Consider the following 23162-nt stretch of genomic DNA (forward strand, 5'->3'; position numbering starts at 1 on the left):
GCGGGGTGCGCGGAGCGCGGCGCCGTCCTCCCGCGTCGCTGCCCAGCGCTGCACAAGGAGCCCTGACGGCCGCAGGGCTGCCCGGGCCGGGAGCAGCGCACCGGCCGCCGCTGGCCTGGGAAGCTCTTCCCCAGTAACTTTCGGTGCCACACGGAAACTCCGCGTTTTCTTTGCAAGGGGTGTTTGCAGAGCAGGGTTTTATGTATGTATGTTTGTTTGCTTGCTTGTTGTCTTTTTTTTCTGGGATGTGCCCACCCGTTGCTATGTGATGGAGAATTGCTGCCAAATAAAAAGCATAATGAATTGCAGCCGTGGGATGTTGTGCTGGTGCTGAAATGGTTAAATTTTTCGTGGACCATTAAATTTCTCCCGGACCATTATAAATGTTCTTGTTTAACAAACCACCACGTACACCACCTGCTTTTCAAAAGAAAGTGTTACAAAGTAAAGCCCCTTGAATCCAAGCTTAATGAAATAAGCGGATAATCTTTCTAGAGAGAGACTATCAAACTTCCTTAATGAGTAGTTCCACTTTATTACTGAAATATAGGCCTGGAAGCTACAGTTTTGTGTTCAGCTAACATTCCAGATATTACTGTATGAACCTTTAAATAACTTTTTCAGTCATGTCATTTTATCTTTCTAGTAATTCCCTGAAATTTTGTGTTAAATCCTACTAGGAGAAAGGGCCGAAGCCAGAATTATAACCGTTTCAAAAGACCTGACAAAAGTTGCTTCAAGTTACAGCCTTAAATCATGCATTGAAATATCAGTACTTAAATGCTGTGTATAAAGTTATAAATAGCTTTATAGCTAAAAATATACTGAATAGATTTAAATTAGAAATGTTACTTTTTATTTAACCAAATAGAAGTATGAGGTTAAATGTGCAGCTTTAAAGAAGGAATCTTCAAAGTTTACCAAACCTAGATATATGGTTGATCACTTTACAGCTTTGGCTGTTTGAAAGAAGGTATTACAGCAACTTCACTTTTTTTTTTTTTTTGGACATCATAGATTAACATATGTACCATTTGAAAGTCTTACAGAAACTTTTAATAATATGCTAAGAAAGAAGCTTATAGCTATAATTGAAATATAAGCCATATATAGAAATGTATGTTTGGAGGTAACAGAACATCAGTAATATAACCTCCAAGATGTACTGTAAAATACGTAAGAGTTGGTTTATTAGGCTGTGATTAACCACTTTCGGAGACGGGGTTACAGTTAGCTGAAAATAATTGCGGTGCCACTAGAACTGATGTCTTTTTGTATAGAAGTGTCACTGGGGTATAATGACATGAAGATTTTAGTAAAGCCATTACCATACAGTGAATTAGTCTGATTTTGTGTGTGTAGTATTTTGTGTGTGCAGTATGAGGTAATTGCGGAGTCTTTTATTTTCGGTATTCCTGGTTGTCATTTGTTTATAGAATTACTGCTTTATCACCTAAGGGACATACATTTTTTTCTTTCAAACTCAAAAAGACCATTGCTTTTTCAGTGCAACTCCTGGTAAGGTATAGACTACTCCTGTCTAAATCAGTTTGGAAAAGTGTTGAAACGTTGGTGTGTATTTGTTTTAAGCTCATTGTAATAACCAGCATATGGGAAATGTCCTCCTTATGACAAAGGAGATGAAGGGAGCGTGCATCTTAATGACTGATTAGTAACACTTTAGAGCACTAAGAAAAACGATACGCTTTGATTTAAGCAATGAAATTGATAAGATTAATATATATCTACTTATATGTGGATGGTACATAATCATCTGTTTACATGTACATGCATAGTTGTGGTTGCAGATTTTTTTTTAATATGAAGAAAAAATATTAATTTGTACAAAAATTGTATTCTTTTAATCACTTTTTTCTTATTCAGGCTTTCTTCTTTGGTTTTATATTCCCACTTATTTAACAAAGTGGAAATTATTATTTTCTTCTTTTTTAGTAATATTGCTGGACTCTAAAGCACAACAGACAGAGTTGGAATGGATTTCCTCTCCTCCCAATGGGGTAAGTACTCCAGGCAAAAATTAGGTTCCTACAGATGAGTAGTTATTTATCAAACCAAATGAAAGACTTGCTTTAAACTAGCTCCCCTTCATATTTCTCTCAGTAATCATACCAAGCGTTTATGGCTTTTTCATTTTTAGAATGGAAAGAAGCATACCTCAGGTTACAGTGTACAAATGTACAGCTAATTAAAAGTAAGTCTCTTTAGAAACTCACCTAAATGTTCTCAGTAGCTTTATGTTTTGCAGCGTAATCCTTTGCGCTGTACCAGAAAGCTCTGTATATTTATAACACGGTATTTTAAATCACTTTTTCCTTCTTCCTTTAGAAACAGCAGATTTAATTCTGTGTGGAAACTTTCTAAAAATATGTTTTTCATTTTCTGTATAATGGGTGATCATAAATTTGTTTACGATGTTTTCTTTGTAATTGAATAGCACAGATTGAAGTGCTCTAAAATAAAAACATTTATACTGCAGATGTGTTTGAAATGGCATTCCAAACTTGAAACATCCCCAAGCATTGAGGAGCTTGATATCTGGAACTAGGCATGAGTTATGTGGTTAAGGCCACCTCCAGCTTGCTTACAAATTAATCTCATGGTACTCCATGAAATGTACCATTGTAAAGTACATCATTATAAAAAATGAGAAGTTTAGAAACATCGGTGTTACTGTCTTATTTATTATACACGTAAAGTTGAGAAATGCTGCTTTCAGTCTGAATTAAAAGTGGCATAAAACCCCTCTTCCTCAAGCCTCGAAGAAGAACATTTTCAGAAAGATATAATGGGTATATTGTCCTACCTTAGCTCAGTCCTGCCTTAACTCAGTCTGACAAATCATAAATTATATGAACAGTTCTTACTTATGGAAGCGGTCCTGCTGAATCCATTGCGACTCCTTGCAAGAACAAGGACTTGGGGGATCAGGCCCTTAATCTTCAGCACATTAAGAAATCTGGAGCCAGAAGAGCGTGAAGTGTGAGGGGGGATATACAAGTGTAACAAATCCTTTAAATAAGAAGAATGAAAATCTGAAAGTGTCTTTCTTTAAAAGCAAGATCGTAAATCAATGCAAGCATAAACTGGAAACAAATCTAAGGACTTCAGAAAGAATGTAATGCGAGCTCAATGCGTATGATGGCTAATAACCTCGGCATTAGGTTTTGCACTGACTGAAGCCTTTACCAGAGGTGTTTAAAAGATTAGCTTGGTGGCAATTATATTAGGCTAACCTGTAGATAATGAAAGACATGTCAACACATGTTACACATGTCAGCATACTTAAAGATGAAAGTAGAGTCAAATTCAACAAATAGTAAAAGGTGACTTTTAGAGGTAGAAGCCAATTTCAATCAGGAATTAAAAGTGAATCAAAACTAATGACCGGATTCGTATGCATGAGAATGTTCAGAAATAGTTGCCTGTATATTAAGGTAAAAGCACCATTTTAATAATGTTATTCTGAAAATAAATGTTTTCCTAGTTTTAATTACTGAATTTTCTACTATGCAATAAAGACTTCATGGGAATAAACACAGAAAAACTTCTTCTTGAGAGAAACTACTGCATCACCACAGTACGGAATATATCAGCCAGACACTCGTTAAATGCCTCATTCAACTGCAAATGTTACATCTAACGATGATCTCAAACATTGTTAAGATAACTAAGAAGTTAAAATACCATATATCAAAACCAATAGAACAGGATGCATTCAAATAGAATTGCATGTGTATCACCATATGTTGCAGCAGGACAAAGAAAAGTTAAATTTTCTTGCTGTAAAAGCTATCACAGAACTGATCACTTCAGAAAGACTTTAATGAAACGTGACCTCAGATGGCACAGGTGAAAACATGTCCTGAAGTACTGACGTATTTTTTTTTTCCCCCGCAGAGAAGCAGGTACACCTCCAATGGACTACTTGAAATAATAGCTCTGTGATTACAGAATTGAATCATAAGTCATATTTCCTTAACTTTTTAGGAAAATCATATTCCATGGCTTTGGGAAAATACGGAAAGCTAGACTTCAGCGTTTAATGCTAGGGATAACGTAAAGTAGGACTTCTTATCTGAATTTAGCGTTTTGTATTGTTTTCCTTGACTGTAGCATAAGAATCTCTCTAATACTAGCTAGCCTCATGTACTGGGCTTTTGACTCCAAGAAGGCTCATTTGTGTTGTATTACGAAAAATGGTTTGATTTTGTTAAATGTATTTTGTTTGTTTGTTGGTTTTTTTTGTTTTGCTTTCTGGGTGGTTTTTTTCGGGGGGGTTGGGGATTTGTTTTGATGGAGCAGTCCACATCAAAACCCGAGGAGTCAGATTCTGCTGTGTGGTGCATTAGAGTTACTTTCACTTCAAAGATAGGATATGTCGTCTAACTGGAATATCTCATTGCAGAATCTGGCATGGTGTTTTGAGGGAGGACTGCTTACGCAAGATAAAAAATAAACCAAACAAAAAAACCCAAACCAACCCAAAACAAAAAAAGCCCAACACTACCTCATGTGAAATGGGGAATATGAAAATCAGTAAAATTTTAGGCTTCATGCTTTTTTTGTCATCTTTGTGTTTTTTTTTTTTTTTTCCATTTCTTTTTTTGTTTGTTTGTTTTGCCTTTTTTGTTTGTTTGTTTTTCAATGTGGCAGAGCCAAAAGCCTCAGTTCAGGGCCCCTTTTTTTACTTTCCTTGTTAATACTAGTTTTACAGAGAGGGAAAAAAATCTTACTCATTCATTTCTAATAAATCTATTATGAAGATAGACTTTCTTCTGTTCTGAGATTAATACAGTTCCATATGCAATCAGTTCAGTTAACTCCATGAGCATTTGATAATATATTTCAATAATTTAATACCATATGCATACATAATACTATGCATACCACATCTATATTAACTGTAGGTTTTTGAAATGCGCTTTGATATTTACAACTTCTGTGCATTTCAGGATCTGCAGCCGAGAGATGTTTTGTGGTGATAACTTCCAGCATCAATTCAGCCACATCTGCTTTTTCTTGGAGCAGTAGACCAACATTAAAATGATCTCACTTGCTGTCAAATAGGCTTGCAAAGTACTGTATACTGCATGGATCCTAGTCTGGGAAACCAATGCCCTCCACGCTTGGTTACCGGTATAAGGAATGTCAGTGGCTGCTCCATCCTGCAGACGTGCGGAGTATGCTAGTCCCACAAAGCGCTTAAGCACATGCTTACCATTAAGCTCATAAGTACTGTCATTGATCTTAAGCGTGAGCTTAAGTGCATTATTGACACAGGGCCAGAGGGCTAAGTGCCATACGGAGAAGTCGTGGTTGCCTGTATCATCGGGTGAGGATAGCTCAAAAAACCCCCCTGATTTATTATAGCTGCGGTTTCTGCAGTGAATTAAATGTTACAAGAAATGTGAAAAAAGGTGAGAGACAGATATTGTTTTGGTTACACCTGGCAGATCCGCCTGGTTGATTTCAGTGGAAGGTTTGCCATCGCCGGAGGTGCAAATTCCCACGCCACCAAAGGCCGTTAAAGACAACGGGGCTGTTACTAGGCTTACCAGTTTGTTACATAGTTGTTATCCTACAGAGGGAACAACAACAAAAAACAGGCTTTGAACCAGTGAACTTTCAGTCATGTGGGTTGTTCTTAATTACGTATGTAATCTCATGGTTCGTTTGAACTCCCAACTAAATGAAGTTTGCTCCTTTTCACATGGATGCAGCCACTGAACAAAATGAGGTGAGGAGATCCTGCTTACCTTCTTCAGTTTGTAAGTAGAACAGAAGGTGGACTGAACAAAACCAAAATGTTTTCTTGCTTTCAGATTTTTAATTCTGTCCATTTTCTTTTGCCCTCTCTCTCTATGCCACTTTCATCATATAGGAGTGAAAATTGTACGACTCACAAGTTTCAGGACCCGGTTCCATGCTTTCTATACAACTGAAGGTTTAACTGGAAGTTTTATGTACACAAGTTTTATGTACTGTAACACTAGGCAATTTCAGTTTCTAAGACTCCACTGATTTTAGGTTTCTCTGGAAGCGAAGCTGCCTCCCTCCTTTTGGTCTTTGCTTACCCAAAACTGTCATGACCTTAATCAGAACTTGGTACGTTGAACAGCCTTCTCTGAGGCTTCCCCTTTACAGCTGTGCCCATGATATGACAATGATTTTTAGAAGTTATTTATGTGTGGGAGAGATGTGGAGGGAGAAGGAGCCTGCAGCTGCGTTAATATGTATTTTCCTCATTTGGGTGCTTAAGAGTTTTTTAACAATAACCTACTTTTTATGAAACCATACTGTAAAAAAGGAGGAGACTTGAGTTTTGTGAAGCCTTTTAAAATACACAATAGTTACATCTGGTGGCATACTTGTTTTGTATTACTAACTGTTTGTTATTGTTTTAGTGGGAAGAAATTAGTGGACTGGATGAAAACTACACTCCTATACGAACATACCAGGTATGCCAGGTGATGGAATCAAACCAAAACAACTGGCTTCGGACTAACTGGATTGCAAAAAGCAATGCACAAAGGATTTTTGTAGAACTGAAATTCACTCTGAGGGATTGTAACAGTCTTCCTGGAGTTCTGGGGACTTGTAAAGAAACTTTTAACTTGTATTATTATGAAACGGACTACGACACTGGCAGGAATATCCGAGAAAACCAATACGTAAAAATAGACACTATTGCAGCAGATGAAAGTTTTACCCAGGGTGATCTCGGGGAGAGAAAAATGAAACTTAACACAGAGGTGAGAGAAATTGGACCTTTGTCCAAAAAAGGATTCTATCTTGCGTTTCAGGATGTAGGGGCCTGTATTGCTTTGGTCTCTGTCAAAGTCTACTACAAGAAGTGCTGGTCCATCATTGAGAACTTAGCTATTTTTCCTGACACAGTGACTGGCTCAGAGTTTTCCTCTTTAGTTGAAGTACGAGGAACTTGCGTCAGCAGTGCAGAGGAGGAGGCGGAGAACTCGCCGAAGATGCACTGCAGCGCAGAGGGAGAATGGTTAGTGCCTATTGGAAAATGTATCTGCAAAGCGGGATACCAGCAAAAAGGAGACACGTGTGAACGTAAGTAAACACGCAACTTGTTGTAATACGTACATTATAGGTCATGTTCTACCAGCCTTTTTTTTTTTTTCCCCCCCCAAGAGAAATATGTCATCAGTCTGCTTTTAAAGTTTTTGGATCCTCAATCTGTAAACTTCACACTGGCTAATCCAAAGCAGCCAGCTCTTCTGGATAGGGAAATCAGCAGTTGCATACTGCATTTTAAAATTTAAACAAGAAAATTTAAAGTTGTATGAAGTATAAATATAGATTCAGGATTAACATTTCAAACTGGTTAAGGTTATGTTCCTTGTACCTCTTGCTGAGGAAGTCATACCTATCACAGAACATTGTATAAACAATCTGGGATATGAGTAGTTAAACAATTTGTTCTTTCACATGGTCTGTGACAGAATTATAAGGAAACTAAAACTGAGGAAGAATGAGATGTGGTTAGTAATGGGAAGAATACACACACAATAAAAACTGAGTTAGAGGTTTGTGTCGTAAGTGTGTACAAATTCAGACAAAAGAGTATCATTTTAGATCTTTCAAACAGAATCTGAAGTTTCCAGGGTAAAGTATGTTTTCCTTGCTACAATATCTTTTCGCATAGAACTAACTCTAAACTTTTGGCTTGCCAAGGTATCATGGTGATTAGTTTAAAATACTAGAAATTCGGAGACTACTGAGTTGTACTTTCCAATTCAGACCGGTTCAGTTACCCATATTCTTAGAATGATACTTACCCTTAGCATTGCTGTCACTGGGGCTATATGTGTAAGACGCTTCTGCTTAGCGTGAGAAAGGTTATTTCATTGTCTTTGCTTACAGTAAAATCAAGAAAATAGGCAGTTTGTTTGAAGACAGGTATTTTCATGTACATTTAACACAAGGTCTATCATTTTTATCATAAGATGATGCAAGGAGTTATATATTACCATATTTTTTACCATAAGATAGGCAGACATTTGTTGGTGAGAAATGTTGTAAGTCAAAAACTGGAAAAAACCCCCACAAATCTGTGAAGAGGAGAAACCTACAGAATCTCAAAAAACAAAGCTGGCAGCAGTCACTGATTCTGAGATGTCTGTGTGAGGACTTAAAAATCCTTTACAGAGGATTACGAGCACCCTAAAAGAAAAATAATTGTATCTCATTATCAATAATTTGTCCTCAGGAAAAAAAGAAAAGATTGTGTTCTTGACGAGTTTTTACGAGGAAAATTTGGTACAAGGTGAAGTGAGCGGAGTTGATCTGATGCCTTTGTAGCCTTGCACAAATCTTTCATTGTTCTGTTGGGAAGGGATGAGGGCTCATATGCTGTGGAGGGTGATCTCATTAGGAGTAATTGTAATATGAAAAACTGCCCCCACGAAACCGTTCAGTAGACTGTGTTAAAGCTCTGTTAAAAATATTAAGCACTGTGTCTCATAGAAGCCTGTTTTGAGGTTTTCAAATGTTTTTTTGGAGCGACTGACTTTTTTCCTTTTCTTGGTTAACTTGCTCTTGATTACAGACCTAGTCATGGTTGATGTAATTAATATACTAATTTTATTTGACTTTCAATAAAAGAGAGAAAGTATCCAAAAAAGAAAGCAGTGTATGTTGGGAAGTGGGTGGGGGACAGGAGCTGAGTGAGCGTGGGGGGGATGGATAGAGAAGAAATTGATGTTTGGTAACTGGAATTCAGGTAACCTGTTTATTAAACAGGCTTCTTAATTTCTAACCGCGCTGATGTTGACAAAAGAATTAAATGATAACTTGTACTTGAGTGTAGTAGCGTGCTCATTTGCAAGAACACTTCCCATTTTTGGCTTGCTTCCAAAGCAATCGCTAAGAGAATACGCTACTCTGGAAACAGTCCAGAGGATCATTTATGGTATTTTTCCTCTTTTCTTTCAGTGATCCTGTTAAGAGTTTCAAAACAAACTCTGGCTCCATATTGAGGCAAGTTAATGTATTTGAGAGAGAAAAGGTGGGAGGCAGGCACTCGCCGAATGCGCGCCGTTGGCAGCTCTGAGTCAGAACGATCTGGGTGACTGTGGCGCACAATAGTAATTGCCGTCTGTGATACTTGTTAGCCGTGTCTGTGCTCGAGGATGTTATTAAGTATGATCAACTACGTAGTGACCGATAATACAGCTGGCACACTGATACCACGTCTGTTTTTTGTGACAGATATTGAGAGAAACTTATCTGAACATTGACACTAATGCAACTGGCTATCTGTTACTGTCAAGCTGTGTAACAGATCAAGCAGGAGCAAGTTGGCGTGTGCTTCCTTAACCCAGAGCTTTTATAGCCCTGTCTGAGGGCTCACTTCTGCAAATACTTTGTACCTGGCATGCTGCGTGACTTCTTTGGGACTACTCATGGCAGAAAGCATTGTGCTCTGTCAGGATGGGCAGAAGTCTGTGATTCCTCTCTCACACTTCCTAAAGCTCAGCTGAATTAACTTAACACAATGGGAAGGTCTTTTAAAGATACAGAATAATACCTTATCTGGCTGCATTGTAGCAAAGGTAGGAGTAGATGGCCACATTGTAGTTCCAAATAGCTCTTCAGCCTGTAACTCAGTGGGGATTTTCATTTGTGTTACACTAGCTTGATTGGCTGGCTGTGATTGAAGAACGTGTTCCTTTTGCATACAGCTTCTCTCCTGTGTGTGAAATTTATTGAGTTCAGATACTAAAACAACTGAATTTTGATTTATACACAACTCTGCACTGGATGTGTTGCCAGAAGATTTTTTTGTTGCATGAATGTAAGTAACTGGTAATGCTGGGAGGGATAAGGAAGAAAACACTCATGAGTGGTGAAACATGTAACCTGGAAAATGAGCTCCCATGTGTTCCTTCTTCAGTACTCGATCTTTCAAGCTGAATTAATCTTTTGTCTGGACATACACTGATTACTTCTCACTATAGGTGTACCAAGGAGTCCGTGCCACCTCAGTGATCTATTGTGATAACACACATACATAAGAGAGCCAAATTCCAGAGAGATCACAGTTGTCATTTAAAGCAAAGTCTTAAAGCTGGGTGAAACAAACATAAGAAAACTAAATGAGCCTCTGAACTTTGAATTACAGATTCTTTTGCTTATGTGCAAGGACACTATCTCCTCAGCGTTGATCTTATGTCTGCTGTGTGTGGCACTAGGCTGAGGTGTGGAAGTTGCACATTTTAAAGGATTGTCTTGAAAGGTACCTAGCAAAGTTACTTGGAAATATTCCGTTCTTCCAACATCATGTACTGCATCTCTCCTGGCAAAAAAAAACCCAACAAAAATGACCACAAAAACACAATAAAGTTCTCACTAACTGTAGTGGACTTGCAATGGGTCTAACTTTGATTTTTTTTCTTACAGTGGAGTCCAGTTGATATGTTGTGCATGTAAGGACCACACTGCAATCAGTGATTGGTATTTGAAGGAGAAAATAATTCTTTGAGAACTTCTAGTGTAATGTATTTTCCATCTGTTTCATGTTAGTTGGGGGTGGGGAGGGAAAGAATTAAATTTATTCAGTCAGAGCAGTAGAGTGATATTTCAGAAGGTAGGAAGCATCTCTTAATATGACTGAACTGAGAAATTACATAGATGATTTGGCACCAGGTCAAAAAATTCAGAATTCTAGGGAAAACCAAATGGGTGCATTTTACTGTTAAACATTTTATAATACCATATGCATGAACAGTTGTTTTATTGGCCCCAAAATGGGGAGGGGATTATAGTTATTTGTACATTTTGTCTTGGTGAGGTAAAAAGGGAGCTACGGGCTTTTCTTTCCAAACTTTGTCATGTGCTGTACACTGTGCCAGACTGCAAGCTGCATCTGTTTCTTCTTTTTTTCTTCTTGGGACAAACGTTTATCTCTCAACTTTGTGAAATATTACTTGATAACAGATCCAGAAACAATTTGCCTTATGCTTGGCATATTTGTGGTAAAGTATGTGTGGGTTTTTTTTGTTTGTTTGTTTCCTTTTTTTGTTTTTTAATATTACTCCACTTAGGAGCTGAGCTGCCACAAGTTTACTAGTAGAGGGCAAGGAATTAAGGGGGGAATGTGAATAAGTTGTCACTAAAAAAATGTTACCATGCTTCTAAAAAGCCCATGTTGTGCATATTGTGAATTGGGTGTAGAGTTTAGCCCAGGTATTTTGTCCCAAAAGCTGTGGGTAACCTGCAGCTTGAGTAACCTATGTTGATGTTGCCGCATTTTCAACTTGAAAATGTTTTGCTTTGTGGAGAAAGGGCAAAATGGTAGAAAACTTTCTCAATGGCATTTATATCATCAAGAGTCTAAATGTTTCCTTTTTTGAAGAAGAGTTACCTTTCTTCTATTTGCCTCCAAAATTACTCTAGGGAAGAGAATGTAATTATTCTCAGCAAACTGAACCAGAGCAGAGAATGAGGATATCTCCGAGTCTTGTAATTTTCTCTGAAGCCAGTGAAAGTTCAACAGGAGAGTGTTTACCTCCTTCCCTTTTTATCCCCTAACATATTAAATAATTTCTCTGTCCCTTTTTAAAGAAAGGTCAATGTGATCTGATATCAGGTCCCAGATACAGCTGCATAGGAACTATTGGATTTAAAAAAAAAAAATCGTGTAAGTATCTTTCCAAAGGATCCTAGCAGGGTTCAGAAAAGTATACCAGATACTTTTAAAGTGAAAGTAAGACCTTCTAGCTAGATGGTCAAGAATACTGAAGGTGTTTCTACTGTGAAATACAGAGCTGTGATTTCTGCTTCCAGCCTCCTTTGGAGTTTCTAGAAAGTTGAACGTCTTGGCTTTCTTTCACCCTGGAGCCTTCTGACTGCCCTTCTTGTCAGAGAGATGTGGTAGAAAGGTATATGTTTTCTTGCTATATCTTTCTTTCACAACAGTCTAGTGTTCGTAAAGAGGATGATTTTCACACATTTGTCAGTCTCCCTAAGTCATTCGGGTTTCTTTGACCTACTTTGTTCATGTCCTTCAGCCCTTTGGATGTGTCAACACAGAGGAGAGAAGGGGAGAGGAGCTATGTCTACTGTTAAACACATCCTCTTTGAAGAGTGGTTTCCAAATTAAATCATATAAAATGGCTTGTGTTCTCAGTGGTCAGGGGTAGCTATCACCTGAAGAAACTGGTGCCTTCATGCTTCATAGCATTTGTTCCCAGTCTCATCTAGGCTGCCTTTTGGCCCTAAGATACACTTATTTTTTTGTAGTGTTCCTTTGCCTGAAGTGTATGAATTAGTTTGATTAGTATGATTATAGGCCATCATAGTTTTGGTGATACAGCATCCTCTGTCAAGTGTGCAATGAAGATATGTGAGAAGTAAGGTGATGTTAAGTTGAAGTGATCGAGTGGTGGAGGCAGTCAAAACCGGCTAGTTCTCATCCGTAATGCCATCAGAGTGATCCCTAAAATGAACTAACTGCAGAGCTGCTGCCAGGTTTAGTTTCCAATGAACTAGTTGTTTTGCTCCAGTAGAGCTGACAGGAGTGAAATAGCACATGCAGGTGGGCAATCAGGAACCCAGATCCTAGAAGTGAAATTGTTGGATAATGTAGCTGCATGTAAAGCTCTTTCCCTTCTCCAGCCTCTCTTCTCCTCCCCCCCCACCCCGCCCCACTCTGTTCCTCTTCTCAGATTCTGTTGTCTCCAAGAATTAATTTTATTTTTGCATTTTTCTAGAACTTTGCTGAATATCACTTCCTTAAACTAAATTTGTTGTACTATTTTTTTTCTTTTTGTCAGATTCACTGCTGTGCACAGATTTTGAAAACAAAACAAAGCCAGCAATGAAATCTAACAGAATCTTGGTAATTTCTCCTTTAGTTACAGAGGAAGCACTAAAGCTGTCTTTTTACGGGTCTGGGATGCCACTGCTGAATTAGCTACAGTTGCTCAACAGCTGGGCTGTTAACTCCTTAGCCATAAAGTCTATCTTCTGTTTGTTCTAAATGAAGCTTTAGTTGGTATTTAGAAATGGAATCTCATCGTGTCAAGTCTGTTGTCCAAGACCATACATCTTGCTTCTGAAACAAACTTTTCTACTCAGAAATCTTTTGTGAAAGGTGCAATAGGCATGCAATAGTTTTGTTATAATTTTCTAAGTATAAAAGATTTTCCTAGATGAAAAAGCAACTGGCTTCCTTGGAAATTCCAAGTTTTGTTTTGTTTTTTTTTTATCCAGGGTTTCTGGACAAAAAAAGTCTTCCTCTGAGAATTAAGCCACTAAAAATAAATTTAAATATTCTTTCATTTCTGAGTACAAATGGGAGAAGTTACACATATAATTATTGTTAGGGAAATCTCAAGTGTACATGCATTCTATTAAATATCACTGTTAACTTTTAAAGAAAAAAAACAAACAAAAAACCCCCCCAAACACCCCAAGCAGAAAACAAGGCTCCAGGAACTGAAAAAAGGAGAGTTAGTAGGTTACAGAGAAACTGAAAGTAGAGATCATGTAATGGAAGGGCTGATCACAGAAAAGAGAGAAACATGTTAATAAGTGTTTAACTAATCTACTTGATGTATCTGTAAGACATCTATTACATGGATGGTGAAATGCTGTTCAAAGTTGTTCAAGAAAACTGTGCAGTTCAAGGTAGAAATTGTTCTCTGAAAATAAAGAGCCTTAAGCAAAGGAGTGAAGTGGAGGTTCTTATTTGAGAAGTGGGACAAACATACAGAGATAGCCATGTTTGGTACTGAAGTTGAAAGAAAATAAAAATTATGTGAACAAAATGTTTGCTTAACTAGATTAGCTTTTGAATTTTGCTGCATCCCAAACTATTTCTGTTATCATGCAAATGTTTGCCCCCCGCACCCCAACAGTTCATATATATTAAGCAGTATTAAATCTTTAAGAATATCTGTCTGTTTTTACTTGGGAAACTGTGGAGATAGTTTTCTTTTCTCTTTATGTGGGTTTTCAAGTTGTAGTAATCATGATACTAACTGAACTACGGTGTAAAAATTAATTGTTCCGTCTTGACTTCTCAGTGTTAAATCTCGGTGTTTTCCCTGTACTGTGCAAGCTCTGTCTGCAAAGCTAATTTTGTTACTAAAAACAATAAGCTGTACACAGTTTGTGGATTAACACTTTTTAAATTGAAAACAAGTAAAATATTTTCAAATTAATATCTGCAAAGACAAAATGGATCTTTTGAAGTGTACTCAATACATATACTTCGTTTATGTCATGATTGTGTTGGTTTTTTTCCCCCATAGAAATACTATAAATACTACTTTGTTAATAAAAACTTGAGGCTGGAACCAAGTTAAGAATAAAACAAGTTGCAAGGGGTTTCCTTAAAAGACACATGACAGCATGCAAATGTTTTCTACTGTAAGCCTTCACAGAATGTTGATGTTGTATTCTTCTATAACCTTGTCTTATTGAGAAAACAGCAGCAATAGCAAATACATTTAAGACATTTTTATGAACCGTCTTCTTACTTAGAGAAGCTTCTATCCCTGTGCACTTCCTAATCTTTCTGTTGCCTGTATCTTGTCCCTAATATTAATGAAAAATATGTTATATGTGAAAGTGAATAGTATCCTAACTTTCTTTTCTGTGGGAATCTCATATTTAATTTCTTGTGGTCAGACACATCAGCAGTATGTCCAGTGTTTTCCCCAGGGTGTCTCTGGTGAAGGATTATTCTCGTGTACTTTTCCATTAATGACTGTTTCTGACTTCATCAAGTCTCCCTAATAAACACAACATGCCAACATACTGCAGAGTGACTGTTCAGTATTTAATGCTTTTTTTCTTACTTCTATTTTTCTCCATTAAGAAGAGATTTTTCTTTTAGGAAAAATTATCTTTTAGAAGCTATATGCATTTTAGGGAATTTGGCTTAATATTAAGCTAATTTGTAAGTATAATTCACAGTAGCAAAGGCAACCAAGTATAAAACTTGTGTGAGAGAAGAGTTGGGCTCAATTATTATACTTCTAGAGTCCTGATCCTGTCAATGCATGTACCTGTATAGCTTTATTTGGCTTGGTTGCCCCGCTGCCTATCCTAAAGTGGATAAAGTTGCTCACATCTGTAAGAAACATCAGGGTTTTTTACCCAAGGTAATTTGATACTTCAACTTCTTAATTTTTATGGTTTGGATTAGTTACATGTGACCCTTGGCAAGACATGGCTCTCCTGCAATAATGATATCAAGCATTTTTCTAATAAAAGTCTATTTAACTGTAATTATTAGTATTTTCTGACACCTGACATACCTCAAATGTGTGTGATTGATGGATAAAAAGGAAGTACATGATTAAGAAATATAATTACTGCTATTATTTCACAATGTATTTAATATACATAAATGCAAAGATCATTTCTTGCTGTAACTGTGAAGGAAGTAATGGGTCCAATTTTGAGAAGCTGGTGCAAGTCTAGAGCCCTGGCTTGCTGGTTGACTACTGATTTTTTTGTTTTGAACAAAAAAAAATTCTGATAGTATGTATTACCGTAAATAAACATGCTGTAGAAAGTGTAAAAATGGGCCTCCTACTTTTCAGTAAACAAGTTTATGACTATTTTAAGGAAGTAATGCCTAACGCAGAAAACTATCTGTCGGACTGCGGGCTGAGGCATCATCCCTAGAATTTAATGGCACAAATCCCATTAACTCAATGAGAGTAACATCGCGTGTTAATATTTTTCTACTGAGGAAAGTGCTAAAGTTTTAAGTAACCGTAAGCATATACATAAACCTAAAGCTTTTACATTGATGAAACATATTTAAATGCATGTTTGATTAAGTGTGCTTTTCTGAATTGTAGGTATTGTGTTGGTATAAATGTGTACAGAGAAACAAATGTAAACGAGACTCACAATGTATGTATGTTCCCTTCACCTTACTAGATACGTCCTCATGATGTGACTAAATTGCAAGTGTCCCCTGATGCTTGATAGAGCTTATTTTTCTCAAATGACCATGTATATGCTTTTGTTTTAGTCTTATGACATAGTGTACATGTGCGTATTTCTCTATAGAAGTCTAAACCCCTGTGTAGGAGAGGAGCAGGATGTCAGAGTTCTCCATCCACTTCTGATGGACCATCAAGGAAAAACTCAGGAGTTGTCTGGAGCTTGGATTAATGACCTGATCCACTCCACCTGAAAAGCTGGTACTGCCACAGGCAGTTGCAAACCCTCCAACCCTCCAAACCCTCAGTTTCTCAGCTTACTAGCCAGTCTTAATTGATGAGTAGTAAGCATAGTATTTTTTGAACTCCCTGAATGTACCATCTTTTTCTACACTAAACTATTGTATGGGTAGATTTTTGAGAACAAATGATACATTTCATGAATGTCTATGTGGTGCCTATTTGAATCAATCCATTTGTGTCCACCGAGGGACATAGTTGGTGTTGAGAATACCATTAAATCTCTAATTTAAAATCTTGGACCCCTTGCTTAGCTACTATGAAAATGCTTGAAGAATGTTGGCAATTGAGATTCTATAAGTGAAGTTTATTGTATTCCTAAAAGTTTGGCAGTTTGTGTGCCAAGCAGCTCAGCCCTGTTGGTGCTGGAGCAAATTACATATTCAAAAATTTGTCTGTGGAATATGGTCTGCGTGGGCAAGAGGTGGCTGTGACCACTGCTCATATTTACATTAGCTCGTTCAACTCAAGTTTTCCGGACTTAGGTCAGTTATTTTTTTTGCTGAGGAGAATTTGAACTCAGATCTCTTGCTTCAAATAGGGCATGCCCATTAACATGCAGTCAATCGTAGAAGCTTTTATTAGCCCCTGCTGAAACTTTTTTTTCCCATAGTCTAGCAGTTAGAACCACTGATATGGAATGATGAGTTCCGGTCTCTTAGGTTCTGAACTTTCTTCCATATATGTATATATTTAATATATAAAACACACACACACATATATATATAAAATATAAACCATTTAATCTTGGATATTTGAGCTCTCGTGTTTCAAAATGCTAGCGTATTTTTGTCCCGATCAATTTATTTGCACAATATATATATGTATATATTCCTGAGGTGAATGGTAGAACTGGACAAAATGTTCTACTGATTTTTCATTTGTTTATAAGGGTGATTTGTTTATATGTCAGAGCAAATGGAGACATATTTACCTTTTTTCTTTTTTCTGTTAGACTATAGTTTTGTTTGAAGTCTTAAAATATCAAAAGAAAATGTAATTAGAAAGAAAAATTTTGCATGAAAGTTTTTTTTTTTTAAAGATCATCTTTGGTATTTCTTTTTTAATTGCTGAATAGAGATAATTTTGGAATGTGATTGGAATCCTATTGAAGAGAGGGTATTCTTACTTGATTTTATTGTCTTAGATCAGGCCCATGATACAGTATCTTAGCTGAAATCAAACATTGAATCTTAGATGTTTGATTTCTCATGTTTCAAAATGATAACATATTTTCCCTTGATCAATTTATTTGCACAGTAAATAAATTAGATAACTCTCCATTTTCATTTTTGTCCAACTTATTGAAAAGTGTTGTTCTGTACCAGTAGCTCTTCAGTAAAAATTAACATTCATTATTTTCTTTCTTGAGTATATTATAATTGTGACATTGTTTTGTGCTGATTGTGTAAGGACAATATGTTTATACAGACAAATGGACAACTTTCAAAATGTGGGCAGTTTTATTGACACTAACTAGAAAAAGAAGTGGTGACAAAGTCTCCCCAAATGATACTAAAGGAAATGGACATTGTTTTAACTGTTAGCAAAACCCAAGACTCCACATTGTCACCTAATTATCTCACCTATGGAAGTCTCAGCCACATTTAATCTGCAGCCTGCTGCTGGGAAGTGTGATGTATCATGTGCTTAAAACCATAAGCAGGGTTGAAAATCATGTCCCCCAGTGCAGATTGGATAGAATAGTCAATCTGTGATCTGTGACTCTCTGCTGTTCGCTTTCAGTTATCATTAGTTGCATATCACTTAATTTTCTGATTAAAAGGGGGAATTCTTTGGCTTTACAATATGTTTGCTTGTCTGTCTGCTTTAGTTTGTCAATTGAAATAAGTCTCTATTTGGCCTATTATTAAAAAAGTCTCGTCAGTGGAATTGCTAGTGAATAATGCCAGTAAATGAGGGAGAGAAATAACATCATTTTAAAACACACTTTTTCTTTTTCCTGGGTGAGTGTGACAGAGGAGGAGACAATGACATGCCTACTTTTGATCTGTTATCTTAAAGATTTTCTGTCATATGTAGAAATGTACACAGTCACTGTATTGTGTATTACCCTTGTAAAAATAATGTATCCAGGAGTATAAGATTCAAAATTGCATGACACAAGTAGAGATGAGTGTTTTTTAGAAAATAAAACACATGTTGATAGTACGAATGATGTGCAATCTTTAAGTGGAGAATTTTATTTTTCTCCTTAATACAAGGACTAAATGAAAATACAATCCCTGTTCTCACAGAACAAACCCCATTTTTTAAATTCCACCATTTAAAGACATTTTGTGTATTTAAGCAGTGACAAGGGTATTCATTATTAATTAACATTCAGGAGATAACTTACTGTCAGTTGCCAGTCAAAGTGGAGCTTGGAAGAATGTTGACACTGATTGATGGACGTGTTCTGGGACTATGCCCAAACAGGCTGCTCAGGTCATCTGAACACATAAAAACATCACAGATCAGCTCCACGTACACAAAAAGATCTTTTGCTTGGGCTGTCCTTCTTTCTAAAGGGAGGATATCCTTCCACGTATCCTAGATTCACTTGATTTGTAAGTTCAACCTTAGTTTTCTAGCACCATGGTCGTCAGTTAAGAAGAGTCCAGTTTGGTCTAGTGAATATGGGTAACGTGCAGTTGTGCTGTTTCTAGCTGTGAGTGGCTGAGGTGCTTAGGCAGTCAGACTGAAACAATATTTTTGGGTGTTTCTTTATAAAGTGCTATACGTACTTACCTAATGGATATATACTCATGTAATTTCTTCTTTAGGATGAAGAAAATCCCCAAACCCTAATTTACATTACATTGAAATGCAGAGATGGAAGAGGCTTTTCAATCTTGCAATCTCTACAATCTCTTCAGAAGTGAGTTTTAAATACCTGCAGCCATACCAGTTGTCTCCATTTCCCTGAGTCAGTAGTGTATTTATATTCAGTGAAATGAAGACCCAGCTTGTGGCACCCTCACACCTCCTTTTCAAGGAGGATATAACAAGCCCTTTGTGTGTCACATAAAAATTACACTTGCCCTAGGCTGGGTAGCCTATGCCCCGCGGGAACAGTGGCTCAGCTCATCCTGCTTCTTGGGGTGGGCATCTGATCATACAACAGTGGTAGCAGTTAGCTAAAGAAACACAGTATGGTGGTTTATGGACAGTATAGCCCATATAGAGATGATACTTTCCTGTAGAGGTGAACAGCCTGGTCTCCTTCAGTGCATGATAAGCACCTGCTTCACAGGTACTTATTTCTTATAATTTTTCTTCATTTTAATTTTCAGAATATGCTTCCAAATATATCATGGTTGACTTGGATTTGTTAACTCAAAGAGATGGAGGGCTGTTCATTAAGGTGATGGAAAAGGAGAATATCTTCTGACTGGAGCCCTTTTCCTGTGATTATCCATGGGGGAAAACTCCTGTGCTGTACTACACGTCTGTGTAGGTTAACAAATGGATCCGTCTTGTCCTCTTTAAAATCCCCATAGCTACCTGCTTTGGGAGACACTATAGTTCCATCCAGTCCAGATGGAAGTAGCGTGCTGCTGGGGATCCCTTGCCAATCTCCATCCCTGATAGCAGTTTCTGAAGCATGTTGGGGAAATCTGTTGAGAGCTGTCATCATTTCATACTTAACGTGCCAGTTCTCCCTCTCCCTGTTCCTTCCAAGTACCTGCAACTGGAGTTCCTTAACGCTTCCTTCGGGGCTGGCAGGACGTGCCGACGAGGCAGAGCTCCCTGCTTTTGCCCAGTGGAAAAGGGGACCACAAACGTTTTTGTTGCAAAACTGCTTATTTTCCCTTGGGTAAAATCTTGCTTGCTTTATTCATAAAAAAATAATTAGTCCCTTGGGACTACTTGTGAGAGTAAGAAAAACAGGAATTGGCCCCATGTCATAACCATCTGTTATTAACACAAAGAGCAAGGGCCCAGTCTTGCAGCCCTTGCTAAAAGCAGTTTGTTTAATAGGAGTTACTACAAATATGAAAAATGTGTGTTTTCCTCATTACTGTGGCAATATTCCCTACCAGTAGTGTGTAAAAAAAAAAAAAAAAAAAAAAAAAAAAAAAAAAAATAATCTTGTGTCCTTTAACATAAGATGATAGGGAAAGGAGAGGGTTGTGCATCAGGTTCTTACCAGATGACAGTATGTGGGCTTGGTGTACAATCGTACAATTGTGTTATTTTATATTGTGGTAGGCTGTATGCAATAAACATCTAATTCCAAGAAAAATATGTATTGCTCTATTTTCAAAAATCACTTCAGCTACTTTCACGCATATTTTTTCATAGTACATCTTTTCATTTTATGGCTGAATTATGACTGGTTTTTCTTTTCTACTGTTTTTATGACTGAGGTAAACTTCCTTTCTGATTGCAGCTAGTTTGAAAATGGTGCCATTTTTCCCTCTCCCCCCGCAGAAAATGTTTACCTTTTTACTTGATGACCTCCCACTCCCCCCCAACCCCCTCCCTCAATTATAACAACAGGCATTATTGGAAAACTGAAATAATTTGATCCATCCTGCCACACTATTTTATGGCAGAGAGGTAGTTTTGGTGGCTAATACTTCCATTCACCTTTATAGGCTGGACTGCCAGGTTAGATTATGTTTTTTTCCCACCTTTGTGACCTCCCCTGTATTTGGCATTTCTACCTTATTATTTGAAAGAATTACTCCATAATATTTACTAAAAAACCTATAGCTCTGTAAAAAATCAATTTTGGTGCCCACCCGCCCGTTTTTTTTCGTCAGCTTTTATATGCATGGTTTTTAGATCATCCTTAGTTCTGAGAGTTGTGCCAGCCCCTGCTAGATAACTTGAGCCATGGGTTTTAATAGGGGCGTTTAATCCGTGCTCCTTTGCTTCTGGCTATAAACCTATGTTAGGCATAGCAAGGGTTGTTATAATCCTGTTGATTTCACCTTGGTGGGAGACCAGTCCTCTGGCTAGCTATACTGCCTTTAAGGGTGGCTTTGCACAATCAGTCTGGCACAGAGCACATGCAATGCAGCCCAGAATCTGGGAAAATATATAAATTATGATAGGAGGCTGGGTGTTTCCGTGATGTATGCAGAAAGACAGGAATTGCTGTATTGGATCAAACAAGTGGCTTGTCAAATCCATTACTCTTTTGCCAGCAATGTCCAGTAGCAGATGTTTAAAAAAAAAAAATAAAAGAGCATCAGTTTTGTTTTTCTTCAATCCCAAAGCATTCTATACAGTTCTGTTACATTTCCTTTATATCCTTTCTCCAGTCATTCAAATGTTAAAAGATGTCTGATTGTTTTCATTCTGTGTAATAGATATGTTCTAATCTGTTTAAGCTCCTAATGTATTTTTGTCTTTTATTAAGTTTGTGGACTCAGATTTAAAAAGACTAGAAATTCTACAGATGTTTACGTTATTAACTATACAAGCCTCATTGTTTATAAAATGTATACTTTGAACTTGACTGAAAATCCCCTTGAGAATCTGACATAGAAGTGTACACAGCAACAACTCTAAACTGATTTCTGTGCATTTAGAGATGTGTATTTCAAATAGTTTGATTGAAAAAAAGAATTCATCATTTGTGAAGTATGTGTAGGACAAATGCACTGGAATTTTATTACAGCAGCATTACAGCAACTTCTTTTTCTGCATTTATAGACTCTTTGAGCCATTATTTGGAAACTGAGATAAATGGTGAAGCATTTTCGGTGTTGACATGATGTTCGCCTGTCCGATTGCATCCTTCCCAACAGACAGCAGAGAAGCAATTACAAAAAAAAGACATCTGTGCCAAGGTTTGGCTAGCCAGGGAGGGCAAGCTCTTGTGTTTAAGAGGCAGAGAATCCAATCGATGAAAATGTCTGGGACTGTTAGCACCAATAAAGCTGAAGGCCACTGGGAAGCTCAGAGAGGGTCTTTTGTTGCGGAGATAGAAAAGAGGCCAAAGCTGTGACACTGGGGGAGGAATAGGGTCAGCTAGTACGATCATCCATCTTCCTCAATGGCAGCTTTCTGTCAGTTTTTAACCCTGCTCAGCAGAGGATCTAAACCTCTATTGTTGGCACCAGCCAATTCTCAGCCAAGTGTAAATGAAGTTAATATTCACTGACCTTATGCATAGCCAATGAAGGCCCTTGATGTCATCCTGGAAATAATGTTATCTGACACTTCAAAAAGCAGATGTTGGCAGGTTGTTTGTGGTTTTTTGCTGAGCCAGTATGCAAAGACGCATTGTTTAGCCACCTCGCATTTAAACTGATTTCCATAATAACCACAAATAGGCCTTTTTGACCTTAAATTGACATAGTTATGGTTTTAGTTTGCATATTATTATACGTTGCTCACAAAGCCTGGCTAACCTGCACTAAATGATCTGGGAGAAGTAGCTCGGTTCACTGAGATAAGAAATATATGGGTCAGTGAGCAAATTTTATTTATGCTGATAAAACAGTGAGTAATTAAAATAGTTTAAATAGTTCAAAGCAGACATTTTTAGAACACAATGAAGAATAGCATTTATTTTGCAACATACCTTCATGAAAGGAAATATATCACAGAAGTAAAAAAAGTATCACTTTCATGGGTATGGCTTTTATTTTGAAAGGCCTATTACAAGCAATGGTTAAAGTCTTCCTTTGTCTCCAGTAATATTTTGTCATGGTGAAACATGATTATTCTAATATTGTTTTAATTACAGAAAGTTAAACAGTTTTCATAGGTTCCACTTTGCCAGAAGTTTATCTAAGACAGAAGCATACTGATGATAACTGCATATTTATGTCGTGGTTTAACCCCAGCCAGCAACTAAGCACCACACAGCTGCTTGCTCAGTCCCCTCCTTGGTGGGATGGGGGAGAGACTCAGAAGGGTAAAAGTGAGAAAACTCGTGGCTTGAGA

General features: G+C 37.3%; 1 protein-coding gene across 5 annotated transcripts in view; it reads left to right on the plus strand.

The window, feature by feature from the left end:
- EPHA7 (EPH receptor A7) overlaps positions 1-23162 on the plus strand; it is a 182104-nt gene that overhangs the window by 2803 nt on the left and 156139 nt on the right. For all 5 annotated transcript variants that reach the window (XM_009281919.1, XM_019472761.1, XM_009281922.1 and 2 more), the window contains exons 2-3: positions 1954-2018; positions 6426-7095. In XM_009281919.1, the coding sequence (XP_009280194.1) occupies positions 1954-2018; positions 6426-7095 (735 nt within the window). The remainder of the gene's footprint in view (positions 1-1953; positions 2019-6425; positions 7096-23162) is intronic.

The sequence above is a fragment of the Aptenodytes forsteri genome, unplaced genomic scaffold (genome assembly GCF_000699145.1).
Source record: "Aptenodytes forsteri isolate BGI_AS27 unplaced genomic scaffold, ASM69914v1 Scaffold20, whole genome shotgun sequence".
Lineage (NCBI taxonomy): Eukaryota > Metazoa > Chordata > Aves > Sphenisciformes > Spheniscidae > Aptenodytes > Aptenodytes forsteri.